The 21670-nt window shown below is 41.9% G+C and overlaps 1 protein-coding gene and 1 long non-coding RNA gene across 4 annotated transcripts in view; one reads left to right on the forward strand and one right to left on the reverse strand.

Annotated features, from left to right (window-relative positions):
• Positions 1-20720, forward strand: part of LOC142761752 (uncharacterized) — an 87305-nt gene extending 66585 nt beyond the window's left edge. For all 3 annotated transcript variants that reach the window (XM_075883196.1, XM_075883194.1, XM_075883193.1), the window contains one exon: positions 20418-20720. In XM_075883196.1, coding sequence (XP_075739311.1) covers positions 20418-20555 — 138 coding nt within the window. In that variant the 3' untranslated portion in view covers positions 20556-20720. The remainder of the gene's footprint in view (positions 1-20417) is intronic.
• LOC142784699 (uncharacterized) lies at positions 6322-20349 on the reverse strand. The gene is made up of 3 exons (XR_012888734.1): positions 12130-20349; positions 11529-11607; positions 6322-6681 (listed from the first exon to the last, which is right to left on the reverse strand). It is a non-coding gene; the product is annotated as an uncharacterized LOC142784699 (long non-coding RNA).
• Positions 20721-21670: the final 950 nt, after the last annotated feature.

Genomic DNA, 21670 nt, shown 5'->3' on the forward strand with positions numbered 1-21670 from the left:
TAACATTTAATGTCCAGCAATTTAAGGGCCTCGATCATCTACTGTCATCACTTAAATTGTTTTCAAATTGTTCTTATAAAGTGTAGCAGATGGCAGATATACTGGAATTAGGCATGCTAAAATGGGCATTTCTTTCACAAATTCAGTATAGTATACACAACACTCTTCATGAAGCAATTTAAATGGCCCAGCAACCCTTTTCGAGCATGGTCAGAAAATGCTGCCGAGGGTAGTCGAGGCACCTTAGAGCATGTGAGACAGACATAATACAGCAACAGGCAGCCTGTTATTCATAATTTATTATCAGTCACCTGAAAAACGCTGTTTCCCCTGAACAAATAAGGCTCCAAATTCAACTGACTGCGCTTCAAGTGCAATGTGTACAACCGAAACCGGAGGCTGCCAAATGCCCGTGCACCTGTTTGTGATTACACTGAGAAGAAGCCCCATGTTTGAAGAAAAAAAAGGGGGGGAATAAAAATAAAAGAGCTCAAGTTCAGAACGCACGTTGATAAATAGGCATTGCTTCTTGACCCCCAGTCATGCCCTCCTGCGTGGCTTTGAGTGAGCTCACTCGAACGAAAGGTGAAAGAAAGCACATAAAGCATGTGACGAATTCCTGTAGGTCCGCTAGTACTTCGCAGATTGCAAAATTTTTTCCAACAGTCGATTTGGGATGAATAAGTTTCTCTAATGAAGACATTTGATGATTATTTGGAAAGGCTTTTCAGGGCTTCTTCATTACAAGGCAATGCGAACATGTGCCTGTAACATGAAGGTAGGAACTCTTCAACCTGATATGGTTTTGTTATGACACAGCGTAGTCATCACAATTCCAGCTTCCAGTTTTCAATTTAGTCGACCTGTTCCAAAACTTTACCCACTGTACAAACCACACCTTTAAATCAGTAAATTATCCAAAAATGAAGAAAATGCAATTATTATGTGAGCAAATACAGTGCATGGATATAAAAAGATAAGTGCAAGCAGCAGGAGTGTAAATGGCATATTCAAGCTGCATGAGGAATGTCGTGGAACTGGTAGAGATGAGTATTAATACATCAACAGCAAACAAAAATTTTCAAAACAAAGCACAGCTGCCTATTTTGTTATTTATGAGGGCCAGAACTGTAAGCGGCAGTCCCCCCACTGGGTGCTGCCCCCCGAAAAGCAAAAAAATTTGATAGTTAAGTCAGCCATAAGATAAGGTGATTCCACACAAGCATGCAACCACAGCTGACACAAATGAGCACTTAAACAGCATTAAAAAAGAAGCGCCTAAGCACAGCCCCTAATGAGCCATTTGCAGCCACACGAGCTATCTATAGGTGTTTCTCTGAAGCATGCATGCTCCTGCACCCTCCTCTGAAAGAAGGCACCGCACAATGGCCAGCATGCTTCACACCAAATGCTGGTGCAAAAGCCCCCCCCAAAAAATGAGAACTCAGGACACAATGTCATGTGGAAGCCGCTACAGTGCTACGAGAAAAGCATGCAAGAAACTTATTCATTTCAAGGCTTTGCCTTTGTTTTGCTATGCATGGATGAGTCATGTCAATATTCCTCGAACCAGGGTGAAAATGGCAACTATTGGCACCCTTGTTCAAGAATTATAGCAATTGAGAATCGATATTAGCAGTTACCTCTTTTGGATTCAATCTAACTTAACTCTACAAAACAAAACGCTGGTTAAAGCAAATGTGAGTGCTCCCAAGAGTGAAGGGTTTTTGTGTTGTTAGTGACCAATGACGAAGTCTGGTGAGTCAACTTACGAGTCCGTTAAAATATGATTATCTTTTTCACCTATAGTTTCAGTGGTCCATAAAAGCAATATATTGCATAATAGGTGCACCAGCTGGCACCTTGCAGTGTCTCGTGGCAGTGTAGCGGCCTCTCTGCACATGGAATTGCGCCTTGAGCTCTCAATTTTCACAGCTCACACATATCTCAATGCACAAGCATTTGTGCACCGACTCAATATTTATAGCTGAGAGGCCAGAACTACAAGGAGGGGAGGGGTGGTGGGAGTCGAGGTTCTTTGACATGCCCTCCTGTGAATTTCTTCCCGGGACATTCTCATAAAATATCTGAGGAGCCATCTCTTTGAATAGAGATTACCTTACTGGGTTGCAGTCACTATATAAAGGTCTGAGATTGAAAGGCTGTAACGGGAGCACCAATTATGCAACACATTGCTGTTAAGAAGCATTGAAACCATGTGTGGAAAAGATCATCAACTAGAGCACCGATTATACAACATATATCTATTAAGGAGCATTGAAACCATGTGTGGAGAAGATCATCATATTTTAACGAGCCCGGAAGTCGACTCACCAGACTTGTCACACTTGCATTAAGCTGCGAGTCTGAGTCTACTAGTAAGGCCTAAAGAAAAAATATATTTTATGAGTGAGTGTGAATGATTCGCAGATTTCTTTTTAACCTATGCAGGGTGCTGCTCAATATAAGCACGCAGAGACAGGGTAAATGCAGAAGTGGTTCAGTTGGTAAGGCAATGTGTTATGATATAGAAGAGTTCTTCGGTTGTCCAGAGAAGTGTTACATTATTAAGTAGTACCATCGATCATCTTACATCGCTGCCGAGAAAAACACTGGCCAGCAAAAATTTGAAACAATGCAGTGTGATGTTTAGCATACCAAACAGCTCCTAATAGCACCTTATTAGGGCATCAGTCAGTCAGTCTATGATGAAGATTTTATAGATGATGCTGTGCAGTCACTGAGGAGGTGTTTTGAAACAGAGTCTCACACAGTGACACTGAGGAGTAACAAGTATTCACCGACTGCAGCAGGAGAGCCCCTGGTCAATACTGCAGTCTACATGGAGGGACTAGTCGGGGTGGTGATGAAATCATTGCTTGAAGGATTGAATATTCTGGAGTGCCTTAGCTTCATGCTTGTGATGAGCAATACTTCATTGTTTCACAATCATTGTTAAACCCATTTGAGTTGTCCAGTGATTTAACTAGCCATTCATTTAGAATAAAATATTGCAATGGCAATTATATGAACACTTTCAACAGCTGCTACCATTGAACATAAGGGCGCAGTTACGAGTGCTGGTGTGTGCTATTTGGATAAATATCGCTACACGGCTTGTTTACGTGGTGTGCTCTCAGCACTTTCTATTCGTTGAGACTACCGACAGCACAAAAACCCACTCACTCTCAGCAGCACTGACATTGACTTTAAGCAGTGTTTCGTTTTGTTAAATTGAATCTGAAGAGTTAAGTGCTAATCTTTGTATAGCATTCCAAATCGCTCTTATTTCCTTCATTGTTTCATGCTTGTAACAAAACTCTGAGCTCAGACTTTATCTTTGGACTCCAACCGGCATTTGCTGGCGTGCTAAAACATGGGTGCAACAGCCGAAATACCATTTGGAGCAATTTTTGGAGCAGCAAAATGTAACTTTTGGAGCACTAAATTCCAAGTTCGGAGCTGGTTATGGAAATAAAGAACATGCATTTTTATCATGACATAGCGAATTTGGAGCACTATAGAAAAGGCGGCTTACATTTAGAGAAAAAACATGTATAAACAATTCAACATAACCTAAATTATGTAGTGTGAGCATAGTATTTACTACTATTTCAATGAAGGTAGTATTTTGAACCACCTCGCTAAGGAACCAATATAATGTCCATATTAGCGTTTACTGCACCTGTTAAATCAATTGACAAACTCTGAGAATTTCAATATCAATCTGCCGATATTGTGAGCTTGAAATTTGGAAGATTAGTAAAAACGAGAACTAGAGGTGGTGAAAAAAAATTGCGCACAATTTAGTTTATTTCTGTAGAGAAGCCTAAATGTCACACACTGCTTCAAATGATTGCCAGTGGCTTATTTATACGTCGGTAATTATACTGGTACTCAGAATTTAACGGTGTACAAATGAATGAGTAACTGAGCAAAATATGAAGTGTCCCAGTATCACGAACAGCCCCTTGTAAATCTCAACACGATTTTTGGCGGGCACCGGTCTAGCGCGGCAAAGGTGACTCAAGCAGCTTTAGAACCAAAGTCAACAAACTTTCTAACCACTCACCACCCCCCTCCAACCCACCTTTTTCAGCCAGGGGCTATGTGCCGCTTCAGCTACCTTGCAAGACGAGTTTGACCAGATAAAGTAACAACGGCGCACGCCCGTTGCCCCGGCGACGGTACTAGATATCTATCGCCAAGACCGTGGCAAGGACTCAGCTTCCAGCCAAAATTTGTTATGTGCCACTGCTAAGGTAATCAACGCCGGCATTTGCAGCACGTCGAACTTGTTCGAGCCTTAATAAGCCATAGCCGCGTTTCTGGCAAGAGAACTTACATTTTTCGCGAAGGGTTGGTGGCTACACCAACACATTTTTGTTTTAAAGTTCTGCCGTCCCGCCGATACGTATCTGTTGTGGTCAGCAGACCGATAGGCATGCAGTGTTGTTACTTTATCTGGTCGATCACGTCTCACGAGCATAGGGTGGGTGGCAAGATTATTTTAGGTATATTCTAGGCACATTACTTCGGGTCTGCGCGCTTTGACTGATGGCGCAAAGCTGCAGGTGGCCGACATGGCCTGCATCGCTCACCACAATTAGTACACCTGAAAAAAAATTGAGGCTGGCTGGGCATTTTGGCGCAGCGTGGTGCAATTTTAACAATTTCACGGGTTTGGCGCAGCTCGCTGCAACAATCGGGAATTGTATCAAATTGGCGCGATTGGCGCAGCTGTTGCACCCCTGCTAAAAGGACCTGATGTTAAACTGTTCAAGTTTTAGCAGTGCATTTTGGGGGCTGTTAAGTCAGCCATTGCAGTCTACCCGGTTACTGCCTCCAATGAAGGGGTAGCGACAATAACTTTTCTGCACCATGTATCTACTTTGCCATTATTGAATAAGACAGCTCTGCGGGTGTATGTAAACACTGCCTTATTTCAGAGCACTGTGTCGATTAGAGAAGACCGGCTAGTCCCGGACTTCCACGTATTTTTTACCCAATTGTAATCATTTTTAAGCATGTAATAATGATAGCAACGAGAAGTTTATACTAATTTGTTCAGAGCCTTGTGTTCTATTGACCGAACCAAAGAATGGTTTATTTTATTTAAAAAATTGCATTTTTTGCTCCTGTACAAGATTTTGGACATTTTGCACACTTTCTTTTAGATCGAATGAAAGTTATTCTAAAGGATCAAGTTCAGTTCAGTTCACCACCATGTGTTGCTTGAGTATGTGCACAATCAGCATGACATCCTTTGCCATTTCAAAATTATCATACTGACATAACAAAAATGCCATTTCGAGAAGATGGAGCTCTACTTATGCAATGAAAATTGCAGTTTTCTCTGTGCTGACCTATTTTTTTACTGTGCCACCTTATCTATTTCACTGTGTCTGACTTTGGTAACTGCGTAAACATTGCTAGTTGGACAGCTTTTTCTAGCTTTTTCTTTTCGCTAAGAAATGCTAAGCTTCATGCTTTTCGTCAGTTTACAAAGAAAATAAGCTACAAGTATACCATATGTAAAAGGGCCATTTGCTTTCAGGTCGCTTTTTTCAGTTGAATAAAAAAGATACGTAGGATGAGGACAATAGTGTAATATCTCAAGCAAGCGCCCCCACCTAAGCGAGTTCCATCCTCTCTTTTTCAAGATATTTAAAACATGCATGAACAACTGAGCAAGCACTCCCCCCCCGCCTTCCTGCCATTTCTGCAGTTTCCTTCACTTTCTTTATTTAGAAGCGCAACGAGGTTGCAGAATCATAGTGAATTCATGCACATTTATGAAAGTGTATCAGTTTCGTTGGAAGCACATGCGACTTTTTCACCACAATCTTGATTTTTGATGCAAGACCGAGAAAGAACCCCCCCCCCTCCAACTCTCGTCACCTTCACCATAGTGGGAGCACTTGCTCAGGATTGCATAGTACATGAAAATTGTGGAAAAAGAATCTGCTTTCATATCTAGTAAACAATGAAAAAGTACTTTCTTCTAATTTTTGCTTGCCCTGCTTCCTTCATACACAAAATTAATAACATAACCCTTACAAATATTATTCAGTTCTGCACACCATTTCGCAATGGAATATGCTGCCCGCTGATATTGTGAACTCCTCATTTGTCAAATTTATGAACAGAATTCAAAACTTATATGAACACCTTGCTTACTGTACAATGTGCATATTTATCGCTCTTACCTGCTTTGTAGATAAGGTCTATTTATTTTCCTCACATTTTTGTGTATTCAAGTTCAACCCATTCCTGCATGGGCCCGAGAAGGGGCCTGCAATATTGTAAAATAAAATGAAAATAAGCTACTTTGAAATTCACCTACACTTGGTTCCCTACACTGACAGACACACGTAGGTTCAACCCTGTTCAAGAAGCATGAAGTTGGCAGACTTGTCAATATTTCTGCCCATTGAAAACATCAATGCTATTGAAAGCTAAATTTCTTAACAGTACACACTTGCCTGATAGCTTCCTTTGGAAGCATGTGAAGCCCTGTCAAAGTGAGGCATCATTGGGAAGGACTGTGGTAGTGGCTCAGAAGTTGTAATACTGGTTGTGATGCAGCAATGGCTGAAGTGAAATATTGGCCGTGGTGGTGGTAGCAGCAGCTGCAGTGTTTGTGCCGAAGGAGCCTGACCAGTAGGATATGACTGAAACCTAAGGGGTGACAGATAATAGGTATTAAGAAATCATGAAAAAGAATGTTCACTACATTATAGAAATTTGCAACTTAGAGTGATGGACAGCTGAGCTTGTTGGTAGAGATTTATGATGGACTTCTGTGAATTTAATAAGCGAGAAGCGTAGCATGTAACGGGCGTGTCGTCGGTAGTCCTTACATTCATAACATAGCTCAGGGGCTAAAGAAAGTGATAAATAGACACAACATCAATGCATTATGGCCACCAATAGACTAGGTACTAGGCGAGATATAAAGTAATGCTGAAAAACAATGAGAGGGGACAAAAAGCTGGACTCACATTTGTTTCGTAAACACACCAAAAAATTTGTTGATTACCATACAGGCGTAAAGTAAAATGTTCCTTTTAGCTTCGGCCATACCTACATAGGGCAGATCGACCAGTGTTAACTATAGATGAATGAAAAAAGAAGAGAGCGCGAACTACAGGCTCACCGAAAATTCTATCTTTAAATTGTCGAAGGTGTGTTGAAAGCAAAGGCCGACCAAAAAAAATGTGAAGCTCACTCAATCACAAAATGTATTTGCACATATGGCTCATTCAGATTCTCATTTATGGCCCAATCCGAGTTTGAGTGACTCGGCTTGTGAGGGAGTTTGCCGACCTATGGCTGAGAGGGGTTCTGAAGTCTGCCATTCCTTTCCTCCAAAGCCTCTATTAGTTGCTCAATCCACTCGTTCCATTGTAAAAATTTTCTGGAGGAGGCTCAATCAAACAAGCTTCTAATTGCCAGAGCCATCTTACAGGGCTCTTTTTCTTTCTTGAATCGCTGCCTTCTGCGACTTTTTTTTGGAGGGGTGAGGTGGGGGGGTCTTGGGAGTGTATATATAAACCCAAAATATTACCACTCAGTAGAGATGGTCTAAATGCCATAAAATCCAGAGTAAGCACTCCTAACAGAGCAAGCACCTCCCTACTTTCTTCAAGAGATGGTAAATAAGTAGCCTCTTCTCCTCTACCACCATCTTCACTGTTTCTATTTGCCGAGTGAATGCGAAATAAAGCCGTGTATGTATGGGCATTTAAGAAAGTGCTTAAGTAGACGCACAGATGTGAATTTTTTATTCTCAGTGATTCGTCCACTTTCACGTTAAATATTGACCAATGACTGAGCAAGGGCCTACTTTTCAAACCTTGTCGAATTATCATTCACACTCCAGGAGCACTTGCTGAGAATATTTCGATAAACGCAACATACTACGATGTCTGTACTTTCCAGTAACACGTACCTCAAAACTAGAGTGGCATTAACTACCTTACTAAGTCATATATTACTTCATAGGTAGCCGTGAATATTCACTTGAATATCATACTGTCTGCTGTGTTGCTGACCGCAACAGCTGCATGTGCTCCTTAATTTATAACTATGCAATAGTTGCACATCATATTTGCAGACTGATGTTTATGCAGCGATTTAGGCACATGAATTTATGCAAATCATTACAAAATTAACTGCTTCATGAACGTAACAAACATACAGTCAGCATGAGTATAACTTGAGAAGCTTGCTTTGGAATGTTGACACTCCAGAGATACATTTTTAGCTCATAAAATACAATGCCTACAATTTTCAAAGTCAAAATGGCCCCCAAATAAAAAGCAATTAAAATTTCATGATGCCACGCATATGTGTTGTACGATTTCTTTAGTGTGCCTGTCTATCTATGAGGTCACAGCTTTCAGTTCTTGACACAAAGCACCCATGTAAGCATGCCTCGGATAAGTGTGAAGTGTGAGCTAGAATTTCACTTCAGGGTGCTGAGCAGTGCAGTGCAGCTGAAATTCATCGAATATTGAGCAATGTGCACAGCACCACTTTCAATACATGACAGCAAAGCACTGCAATAGTGTAGGAAATTAGAAGCATGATGCACAATATTTACAATGCAGACTGACTGGGAATGAAGCAAGTGTAAAACAATGATTTTGTTCACTGAACGGATCAGATAGTTCGGGAAAATGATTGGGTCAGAATTTTTGGGCTGAGTAATTCATTTCCCAAAATATTGCAGTCAGCTCAATACAGCACAGATGGTATACCATGGTTGGACACAGAGTGAGACTCTAGTGGTGCGAACGGCGTGCAGTCAGTTCCTAAAATGCTGACTGGTCATGAAAACAAAACGATAAACGGGTGTCATTTTGACATTTCTCTGGCACTACCATGATGTACTCCAGAACTGAAGGTGCAATACAAACAGTGGAAGCATTCCGATGAGCGCAAAGAAATTCAAGTGAACCTTCTCCAAGAAGAAGTGCATGGCTGCTATGTTTGGGGAGATAAATGGTGGTGTTTCCTTCATGAAATAGGTGAGGCATAAACCTACAAAGACTCATGAGATTTGCCATCTGTATTGGCTCCTAGTTAAAGATATCCATGGCACGCTGTTTCGCTGGCCACGCTTTTGGAGACGTAGACAGGGCTTTTCTTTCAATTGTGTTGAAATCTAGTCATTGGCACAATCATAGTCGGCTGTGCAGCTGTCGAAAATAGTGCCGAACGGGAAAAAATGTTCAGATTTCCTTGGAACAAAGATATAAAATTGAAGTGGAATTTGTGGAGAGATATGGTGAGTGGTATAGCCTTTGGATGCCTAGCGTAAGGTAAGTAATATTTATCGACAATCCTGAATGGATGGTTTCGTTTGATACATTCGGTATTTATGTACAGGCGCTCCAAGAAAAGATCCATGGCAGGTTGACTACGTGCCATCAACATATTGACACGTCAAAAGAGAATCTAAGGCGCCAAGACTGAAGTACAAAAGTCATTTGGATGTGTAGTTTTTATCATCACAACCACAATCACTATCTACACAGCTACGACAAGCATGCGGCATTTGCTTTAAAATGCACGGCCGCTATGCAACGTGCAGCCAGCTCTGAGCTTGATACAGAAAATAACAAGACAGAGCAGCCAACAGCCACACAATATCATGCCAGGGGTGACACCGTGGAATCCACGGCACCAATCGCAGTGATGTATACACAATTAGTAGTGGTTAAGAAGGCGACGACTTTGCACCAGTTGGAAAAAATGATGTGTCAGTAATGCTATGCAGACAAGAAAGGGCGCCCTACTATTCTATTTATAGAACAGGTATACAATGTATTGCTAGTGATTTCAACGGTTTCTCCAAGGATTCATTCCGTAGTAGTCAATTTATTCATACCTGATCTGGTGCACATGCGAGCAGGACAGGTAACAAGGCTTAACAAACACGGTACCTGACTGTGAGGTGAGCATCGCCTAGACCAGCTTGTTCACCAAAACGATGCAATGCCGAAACGCCTAAGAAGCTCGACTTTACTAAATAAAAGTCGCTGTCATTCATGCACATTTGAACATTTTACCAGGCCGTCACCGCTGAACACGTAGTTTTAGTAACATATGATACTCATTGCACATGGTGAACGTTGATACAAGATACTATATATCCAACAATCTGAGACAGCGACACAGTGTTTCAATTGCAAATGCAAAAACAGCTGAGCGCCCTCACTGAAGCAAACACGTAAAAATAAGCACATTAGTCGGTGATGTGCATTAATATGCAAGTGTAAAATTAGTTCAAAGACGTGAAAACCAAGGCCACGCCACTTAAAAGAAAACAAATAATTGTGATAGCACATACAGTCGGTCGTTCGCCACTTCAAATTAAAATATTATTTGGCAATCACAGCACATGCTTCTCTTTTGTGGTCAGTCGTAGGTGCGGCCGTGCTATTGTTTGCTAGAAATTTGCAGCATATGCGTCGGGTTACCACGAAGAAAGCGAGTGACACGGATAAATGCCAATACTCAAGGAGTGATGCAGCACACTGAGAGCCATTGAAATGGTAGCTGGTGCAGACTGCATGCATCCCATGAGCCTTTGCAAGTTTATGCTTCACTTATGGCATGAGGGACATGGCATGACCCTCACTGCAGTATTGTAGGTCTAACTCTCAAATGTCTACAGAACACAATTAAGAATAAGCAAAGAGAGATGTCATAAGTGACACTGTCTTTTTTTTCATGACAACATGGGGCCACAGAGGAAGCAGCGGGAAGTTCAGTCGCCCAACACCATACAGACCTAACTTAGCTATCTATGATTGCCATATTTTTGCTAACATGAAATGCTGGCTAGGAGGCCTGTGCTTTCACCCAGTCCTGTTCTTCGCTCTGCTGCTTGATGCAGACTCGCTTACTGAACTTCTAGGCGGAGAGTAAAGGAAGTTGCAAGGCAGACAGTTCTGATGAAGCCCTTGATCAGCATTTGTTGGGCTGAATACTAAATCACTGTGACTCTTACATTACTAAGTCAAAAGTGTGGTTGCTAACTATTAGTGCTGTTCTTTTTCTTTGTAAGAATCATCCTGGCAAAACTGACCTATTTACGTGTGGTGCCAGTATTGTTATAGATTATTTCTGTACCATTCTCCTTTCTTGTAATTCCACTGCAGCTTGGGCTATGCTAGGCTGCAGTATTGTGAATAAATAAATTATTGAGTGGCTGCTACACACTGACAAAAGTCTGAGTCAAAATGGCAAATATGTACAGATGTAGCTGGTATAAGTACCTAAACGTTTCAAATGAAGCAGTCTTCATTTTCGCTCTGGTTACTACTTTACGACCGAACAGAACTTGGAAAAAAATGCAACATAGAATGAGTGACCCTTGCCTAGCCAATTAGCACAAATGTACTTGAATGAGCGACTATTGTATAGACGTGCGGCTAGTGAAAGCAACCAGGACATTGGAAGTTAGCATTTTGTATATGTTGTTACAATCAGTTTTACTATTAAACCACATTTACCTTCCAAGTTCGGACGTTCCTTTCACAGTCACTCTGGTAGAAAAGATTGTGTTGCACGGCGAGTCGTTTTTTTCTCCATCTGCACGAGGTCAGTAAATATAGTTTAATCAGAGAACCCATAAAGTTGGAGAGCAGGCTACTATAAATAACCACACAAAAATGAAAACGTAGAATGCGTGACTATTACATGCGAACAATAAATAAATGCAATGTAGTGCAGGTTGGCCATCAGGAATAGCGACGTCAACTTGTTCATATAATAATAACTCTACCGGTGTCACACCGGACATTTCCAGCGCCATCAGGGCCGACCCGAATGGGGTTTTTGATCGCGATCAACAGTGCAAGCTACAACTTATGTCACTCTGCAGCCGCACATAATACATTTTAATCCAGATCGGTCATGATTGCGATCGAAAGATCCCATGGGACACAAGCGTGCGGTATCAGCTGCAGCATGCCAACATACACAACACACGGATAAAATGTGCCACATAAAAAATAAAACAGATACGCACTCAAACATGTTTTCGTTGTGCCTTCCTTTGTTCGCCTAAACGCACGCCAGCGAAAACGTCATGGAAAATAAAATGACACTCACCTCAAAGAAGGTGGACATTCCTGTAATAGCAGCTCTTTTTGATGTCCTTACCCGGCTCACTTTGCCGATAAAGGCCTTTTTTGCCATACCGGCAACGCTCAGCGAAATGAAGCATTTCTCGAGGTTGTCCACAACGGCGCGGTAACCGTCTCCGCAAACGACGAACGTGACTTTTGGTGCACCCCGCATTTCAAATGACTGTTCACGGTTTTACTGAACCACATCTGTTTCACACCTGCCACACAGTTTGAAGAGGCATAAATACTGCACACAGGAAACGTCTAAACCCAGTAGCACAAGACAAGCAACAAACTCCATCGCACAACTTGCAAGCGCCATACTGACGACGAATGACTCCGAAATGGGCTTGTCTTGGCCGCTTGTCGTAAACCGACTCTCCTGAAGTTACAATGAAAAAAAAACTCGAAGCTGGCGAGAAAGAGAAAACTCGTTGACACAATTTCAAAGTCATAAATTCACGTTTTTTTGCGCGCATAAAAAGCATGCAGTAAGTTTTATTGGTCTCAATATTTTTTTTCGCGCAACCAAATATTTGTATTTTGGCTTCCGTATTGCGGCTGTCAGGTAGCGTTGACTTATGGCTCGTAAACATCCGGTCGCGCAAAAATGCAAATGGCAGTTAAGCATTCTGCAATGATCCCGTTGATTCTCATCGACGCAGTAACAAACTGGACCTACCTACAGCGGAGAGCATGTGAAAAAAAAAGCTTTTTTGAACTTCACTAAGCTTCCCAGCGGATTATTGTTCAGCAGCATGCCGTGACGGCATAAGTTAACTGGCGTACATAAGCAACATAATCGCCAAAAGAACACGACCAGTACATCCAACTTCGAGGAGACCAACAGAATAAAAAGCACATGAAAGATAAAATTTATCCGTGTTATTCTAGATTAACGACTAAACCATAAAGCGCAGATCTGCGAGATGTTGACTATTTTTTGTTCAATACACAGGGTAATGGTAGAGATATTCTCGTCTGGGCCCCGTAATTAGTGTGTGGTGTTCAGAACTTTTTCACGAGCCGTAATTGTTACATAGATGAGTATTCAGCTGACCTTACTGTATCTGTAAGCATTAATATATTCTTTATCTTGTATATGCATATGCCAGAATTCAGCGTAAGTAGTAGTGTAAAAACAGCTGAGCTGTGGAGAAGAATTATCTTTGGCTAAGTTGTAAATTATGCGTAAAGCTCTGTTTTGAATAACGTGGAGCTTCTTTAAAGTGCTGCTAGTAGGAAGAACAATTAAAACGTGAGACAGCTTAACGCACGAGACTGGCCTGCACATCCCTCAGCAACTTTTATGGCAACCGAACACCGAGAGTTTTACATGGCTGGCACAATTTTAATGTTTCTAGAGCTGCAAGTCAGTGATTCCTGTCATAGCACATGCTTTACCCCGTGGCCAAAAAGGGATCCCTCTCGTATTAGCCACAACAATTTCTAGTGCACTTTTTCCAGACACGCTCCATTTTTACTAACCAAAAATTCTACGAAAGTACGATATTACTTAACGCAAATTCTACGCACAGCTTCTTGTTAAAGCAATGCTAACTGCAGCCACATGCACTTCGCAGTTGTAGAAACATAACATTCATTCGCTACATGTTGCCACTAAAACTGCCAGTGCTTAAGCTTCACGCACACCACTATGTGCGTTCAAGGAGCCGCGAACTAAGCGGAACGCCTTCAGCCACTTTACGACAATCGAAGCCTGCCGCACTGCATGCGCACAAACTTCACCCATAAGGAACGAAAGCGAGGGGTGGGGAGACAGCCTGCGTGACTGAGGAAGAAAACGAGGCTGCAGTCGCTCTTGATATCTACAGACTCCGCGCTTACTCTCTCGTCTTCGATCTATCGGTTACGCCTCCAACGCAGACAGCGAAGCCGCATGACCCAGGAGCACGTGCCTTGAGATCAGCTCTCACACAAAACTGTATTATCGGTGCCATAAGTGCATGGTCATCGGCAGCATTTTCTCTTGAGCGGTGCAAATGGCTGGTGTAGGGCGAAAGCACTGCCATAGCTTGAGTGGGTGCAAGTGCTAGTAAGGCTAGCGGGGGACGACTACCCCATTTTTCCCCCTTACTGATGCCCATGCATAAGTGTGCAAAACAAAATGAGTAATAGATACTAACAATCTTGGTAATAATAAGTTAAACAAGAAACAACCCAGTATGCTTCTCTATGTGACTCCTAGCTGGCGTAGGATCCAGTTTTTCTCATGAGTGCTAATCAATATTAACATGCTGATGTCGAAGCGACGCACAAGAATTCACAAGTTATAAGACTCGATTGCCATCATAATACGGAAATACAAGCTTGAGAGAAAGTATTTCTTGGTTTTGTTTTATAAGTGTAAGACTTCCTTAAAGTAAATAAAGAGGGCTAACACTAGACACTTTTCTTCAATTCATGGAAGAATGAATTCTCTCAGCAGTTACACTACACCAACGTTTTTTTTTAAACCATGCTTGCATGGCACTGCAAGATTGCATCCCTCAATAAAATGAGAGAGATGTCTTCAAATGACGTTTTCTAGGCCTTTAAAGAAAACTCAAAATGGGCAAGCAGAAAATGCACAAGTTTGTGTCACACAATTACTCAGATAACACATATCAAACAATGCACATTCATGCACCATATCATTCGAACTGAACAGCTAATGGTCACAATACTGTTGACTTGCAAACAAGAGGGGCTCAAGTTGTTTTGAGCTTCCATGCATTGCTTTGAATGGTTTATCAGTGTGTTTGGTGGCACAAGCTCTCTTCTTCCTGATACTTGGCTGGGCTATCTCAGAGAAGGCGCACAATAGCAAATAATTCTACACGCTTTGTTTTGTGCACTTCCATCTGAACCATTGAAAACGGCTTGTTGCACGCTCTCGTGTACAGCATCATCCCCATTAGATAGCTATTTGTAACGATACTCACGTCACAGCACATGAGCATCTTGTGCACAAAGCAAAGCGTGGAGCATTATTTGCTATTGTGCACCTTCTCTGTGATAGCACAGCCACGCATCAGGAACAAGAAAGTTTGCGCCACTAAACACTCTTGTCAACTATTTTAAGCAATGAGTGGAAGCTCAAAACAACAACTTGAGCCAATCTTGTTTGCAAGACGTAAGTACCGTGACCATTAGCTGTTCAGTTGGAATGATGCGGTACATGAATCCGTACAACAAGCTGTTTGCAAGGGTTCAGATAGAAGCACACAAAACAAAGTGTGGAAAATATTTCCTCTTGTCCACCTTCTCAGTGATAAACAGAGCCAAGTATCACAAAGAAGAATACTTGTACCTCAAAAACATTCTCATCAACCATTTAAAGCAATACGTGGAAACTCAAAATGAAAAATTGAGCCCCTTTTGTTTCTAAGACAAGAGTACCGTTGCAAATAGCTGTCCAATCGGCATGATGCTGTACATGCAAGCATACAACAAGCCGTTTTGAAAGGTTCAGATAGAAGTGCACAAAACAAAGCATGGAGAATTATTTCCTCTTGTCCACCTTCTGAGTGATAAACACTGCCAAGTATCACAGACAAGCACTCTTGTGCCAAAAAACACTCTCATGAACCATTTCAAGCAATATGTAAAAACTCAAAATGAAAAATTGAGCCCCTTTTTTTGCAAGACATGAGTACCGTTACAAATAGCTGTCCAATCAGCATGATACTGTACATGCAAGCATACAACAAGCCGTTTTGAAAGGTTCAGACAGAAGTGCACAAAACAAAGCATGGAGAATTATTTCCTCTTGTCCACCTTCTGAGTGATAAACACTGCCATGTATCACAGACGTGCATTCTTGTGCCACAAACACACTCTCATGAACCATTTCAAGCAATACCTAGAAACTCAAATTTGAAAAATTGAGCCCCTTTTATTTGCAAGACATGAGTACCGTTACAAATAGCTGTCCAATCAGCATGATGCTATACACGCAAGCATACAACAAGCTGTTTTCAAGGGTTCAGATAGAAGCACACAAAACAAAGTGTGGAAAATTATTTCCTCTTGTCCACCTTCTGAGTGATAAACACTGCCAAGTATCACAGACAAGAATTTTCGTGCCACAATAACATTCTCATCAACCATTTAAAGCAATACGTGGAAACTCAAAATGAAAAATTGAGCCCCTTTAGTTTGCAAGACATGAGCACCGTTGCAAATAGCTGTCCAATCAGCATGATGCTGTACATGCAAGCATACAACAAGCCGTTTTGAAAGGTTCAGATAGAAGTGCACAAAACAAAGCATGGAGAATTATTTCCTCTTGTCCACCTTCTGAGTGGTAAACACTGCCAAGTATCACAGACAAGCACTCTTGTGCCAAAAAACACTCTCATGAACCATTTCAAGCAATATGTAAAAACTCAAAATGAAAAATTGAGCCCCTTTTTTGCAAGACATGAGTACCGTTACAAATAGCTGTCCAATCAGCATGATACTGTACATGCAAGCATACAACAAGCCGTTTTGAAAGGTTCATACAGAAGTGCACAAAACAAAGCATGGAGAATTATTTCCTCTTGTCCACCTTCTGAGTGATAAACACTGCCATGTATCACAGACGTGCATTCTTGTGCCACAAACACACTCTCATGAACCATTTCAAGCAATACCTAGAAACTCAAAATGAAAAATTGAGCCCCTTTTATTTGCAAGACATGAGTACCGTTACAAATAGCTGTCCAATCAGCATGATGCTATACATGCAAGCATACAACAAGCCATTTTGAAAGGTTCAGACAGAAGTGCACAAAACAAAGCATGGAGAATTATTTCCTGTTGTCCACCTTCTGAGTGATAAACACTGCCATGTATCACAGACAAGCATTCTTGTGCCACAAAAACACTCTCAACAACCATTTCAAGCAATACCTGGAAACTCAAAATGAAAAATTGAGCCCCTTTTGTTTGCAAGACATGAGTATCATTGCGAATAGCTGTCCAATGGGCATGATGCTGTACATGCAAGCAGATAACAAGACGTTTTGAATGGTTCAGATGGAAGCGCACAAAAGAAAGCGTGGAGAATTATTTCCTCTTGTCCACATTCTGAGTGATAAACACAGCCAAGTATCACAGACAAGCATTCTTGTGCCACAAAAACACTCTCATGAACCATTTCAAGCAATACATGGAAACTCAAAATGAAAAATTGAGCCCCTTTTATTTGCAAGACAAGAGTACTGTTACAAATAGCTGACCAATGGGGATGATGCTGTACATGCAAGCATACAACAAGCCGTTTTGAAAGGTTCAGTTGGAAGCACACAAAACAAAGCGTGGAGAAATATTTGCTAATGTACACCTTCTCTGTGATAGCCCAGCCAAGTATCAGGAAGAGGAACGCTTGTGCCACTAAACACTCTTGTCAGCCTTTTTAAGTAATGCATGGAAGCTCAAAACAACAACTTGAGTCACTCTTGTTTGCAAGACATGAGTATCGTGACCATTAGCTGTTGAGTTGGAATGATGTGGTATATGAATGCGTACAACAAGAAGTTTTCAAAGGTTCAGATGAAAGCACATGAAAAAAAAATCTTGAGAACTATTTGCTCCTATTTAGCTTTTGAGCAATAAACACAGCCAAGTATTTTCACGAGCAACCAAGCTTGTGCCACCCAAACACTTATTCAACTATTTAAAGTAATGTGTTGAAAGTTAAACTGAATATTTGAATCAATTTTGTTGTAAGACAGGAGTAGCATTAGAAATACTTAGTTGGCCAGTGGTGAAGATACTTTCATGCAGACGTACAATAAGCTGTTTTCAAAGGCTCAGATAGAAGCACACCAAACGAAATTTTGATAATTATTTGCTCTTATTCTGATTCTGAGGAATAAACACAGTCAAGTACCGCTCACAAGTGAGCAAGCTTGTGCAAAGCCAACCAAACTCTCAGATCGACCGTTTCGAGCAGTGCATGGAAAATTGATCTGAATATTGGATGTAGTTTTGTTTTAACAACACCAGTATTGCAAAACCTTTTTAATGTGTTTGTATGTAATTATTTTGTACTTGTACAGATTAAAGACTTCATCGATATCTTTCAGTGTGTGTGTTTAGACCAGAGAGCGCAATTGCTATGTCATAACAGAGACGCCTTGCCCCTCGACTGTGTCGTGTGCACTTTTTCCTCGAGGTCCAAGCTTCGTAGAGCTCATTCGCACTCTTTCTTGGTAGTCCTGCATGGCCCCTTGTGCTTTGTGCCTTGGTGCAATGACAGAGCACGTGAGCGAGGCTTGGTCTATCTCTCCTGAATATAAGGATTAATTGTCTTTTATCTTCTTGTGTATGTTCATATAATAGAAAATTACTCACTCACTATTTCCTGTTAGAGATTTCTCATAGAAAGATTATTCATTGCACAAATACATTTAAAATATTGTTTTTTTTTCATAAATTGAACAGCAATATTTGTGCAAATATAACACGTGTACAACTAAGGTGATCAAATGAAATGAAGTACTTTGGTAATTATCTTATATACTTATCTGGTATACTTTTGCACATATTTGCATCTCATGATATGAACTAGTTAAAATTGGTTATTTCTTGAGGTTGTGTACAGCCAACTAATGGAGCTGAAATCTGAGTATTTTAGACCTTTCAACACAAAAACAAGAAAAATTTTATGCATGCCTAGGTCTAATAAGTTTACTGATGTACTACATTGACTATCAAGGTTGACATTGAGCCCTATCAAGTCCTATGTATGGCCCCCATTCAGCCCCATTAGCTCCTATATTGTGCTAGATGAGAGTCCTACATACCAAACCCATAATGCCTATATAGCTCCTACATACCCCTATATGTCTTGCCCAGGTCCCATTCAGCTCCTACATACCACCATATAGCTCCTGTATAAGACCCATCTACCCCCATTTGGTTCCTGTACAGCTCCTTTATTAGCTCCTGTAACCCCTGTATTGAAGCATACGGATCCTGTATGGAATTATATAGGTTTTTTCAGTAGGGAAACCTGTCTCGCCATCAGCATTACGCCCGATGCGTATCGTCTGGACTCCTGGGCACGCCTCTCTTCATAATAATGAACGCGTTCTTGTGGTTGCCCGAGGTTTGACCAGCCGGGAACCACTGGAAGAGCTGTCCAACTCAGATAATGCTCAAACACAGCTACTAGACTAAAACAGGACGCTGGATTACTATGAACAGCGCCCCTATACATATCCTCATTATTCACTTAACACAGCAAAATACCGCACCCCTCATCGTCGGTGACAGCCGAGCTAGCAGCGATTGATGTCGCCCTTCAGTACGTACAAGAAGGTTTACCAGCATCGAAGATTGTCATCCTCACCGGCTTTCGTGGTGCCCTTAGCAGACTCACCAGCAAGGAGACGAACAGCCGTATTCTGAGCCACATCATTGTATTCATTATTATATTCTGTCACGTGGGGTATGCCTAGCTGCACAGTGGTTACCTTCGCACGTGGGTATTGTGGGCAATGAAGAAGCGGATCGCCTTGCTTCGTCATGCAACCATGATGACTGTGACTGTCCGAGAGTTCTATGGACGATGGACAACGCTGGTATGCTATTACGCCGATACCTTCTAAAGCAGCACCCAGACTAACGTGTGGCGAATGGATCGTTCCCTCCCCGTGTTCATGGCCATGGCTTGTCTCGTAGTTCCTGAGCGCTGTTGTGCAAACTCAGAGTGGGCTCTGTGCTGGTGCGTGAACGATTACACCGTCAAGGGCGTGTGGACAGCCCGTTGTGCGCAGCTTGTCGCTCCTGCGAAACACTTGAGCATCTATCCTGTCCCACACTTTCTACGCAGCAGTCTTTGCTGAATAAGGAATATAAATTCCTAGGACTGAAGTGCGCGACCCTAGACAACTAACTGTTGTGGAGTAGTAGTGCTTTCTGACGCGACCAGGCCCACCGAGCTCTCCTTACATTTATGAACCAAATGGACCTGGCCACCCGTTCATAGACAGTCTTTTTTATTCTTTTTTATTATTTTTATTTATTTTTACTCACACTTGCCAAAGTCTACGTCATTTTTTTTCTCTCTTCCTCATCTTTCCCTTTCTCTCATCTAATCTTTGTTTCCTCTGTCTCTTCCCTTCCCTCGAAAGAGTGTGCAGGCGTTGTGCCCCTCCAGGTGGCAGTCGCCAGCTTGCTCTCTCTCTCTCTTTCCTCTGTGTCCTTGTGTATCCATGTATGCAAATCAAGTAACAATATTAATAAATGTGAGGAATAATTTTTGTTCCTTTGAAGTTTGGCGACCTGACCATCACGGGCCTGACTGACGTGCGTGGCCACCCCGCTGCCATTGCTGCCATCAAGACTTCGGTTGAAGCCTCTGGACACTGCCGTCCATTACGCTCTGTGGGTGTTGCTGGCCCAGGAGAGTAATGATGGATTTATCGAATGCGTAAGGCTAGCTACGCCACATCTGCACATAATCGGCCATTGCCATGTAAAAATTCAAGGAAAATGACTGTACAAGGGTACAAAAATGCAAGTCGGAGGTGAAGTAGAGGAAGATTGGAAGAATCTAAATAAATGCGTGACGGTAAACTACGTTTGATGAAACACTATATTTGGTGCAGTCGATGACAGGTTCCGGAAGACGCGGAAAATCTTCTACCTCACACAGCAGGATGGCCACCCGCTTATTGCAGGGTACGAACTGTACGGCGATAACTGTTGCGCGCCAGAAGTGATGACGACAACAAGCCAGATCGAGTCTATCGCCACCAGCGCCCGACAACCAATCAGTGGCGTCATCACCAGAAGTTCTGTAAAAGAATATTATACCACACGCAGAGTTAGAAACTTGAAAAAAAAACTTCACGGCAAAATGTCGAGCCATTCCGACGCAATCGTCAATACGACAATGTTGTCGAACGTGCTTATTCAGTTTACTATGTTGCGAAAAATAGAGCTGCGGCAGACACAAGCACTCTTAACGATGCTGACATCATCTAAAATTAGTCATATAACATTAAACCCAGACACTTTTGATGGTAGTTCAAGTGTGGATTATGTGTTGAAAGCATTTGAGTGTGCATGCGAGCAGAATCTCTGGTAGAGATTGCGACAAAATACGAAATATGTTGGCATGCATTTCTTGTTGGCATACCAAAAATATGTTGGCATGAACAATGACGGTTTAGCTTGCAGTTTGCTGAACACAAACACGATGCATGGTGATTGATGGAAAGACAGCTTTGTCAGTGCGTTCTAAAAAAGTGCAGTTCTAAAAAAAGTGCAGTTTTAAAAAAGTGCAGCCCAGTGGAATGCGGGGAGCCATCAAAGAGGATACGTGGTGTTGATGATTCGTCTCGTTGCTTGGTGGAAACCATAGTGAAAACGTGAATTCACGCGCAAGTCTTCGATGATTACTGGCTGCATCGGTCCGCGAAAGTGGTATGGCTTCTTCTCATGTTCCTTCAAGAGCTGCCCGCACGGCAGTATAGGCCTGTTCATTCCCTATGACGCCGCAGTGACTTCCTAGCCACTGAAAC

The sequence above is a fragment of the Rhipicephalus microplus genome, unplaced genomic scaffold (genome assembly GCF_043290135.1).
Source record: "Rhipicephalus microplus isolate Deutch F79 unplaced genomic scaffold, USDA_Rmic scaffold_15, whole genome shotgun sequence".
Classification (NCBI taxonomy): Eukaryota; Metazoa; Arthropoda; class Arachnida; order Ixodida; family Ixodidae; genus Rhipicephalus; species Rhipicephalus microplus.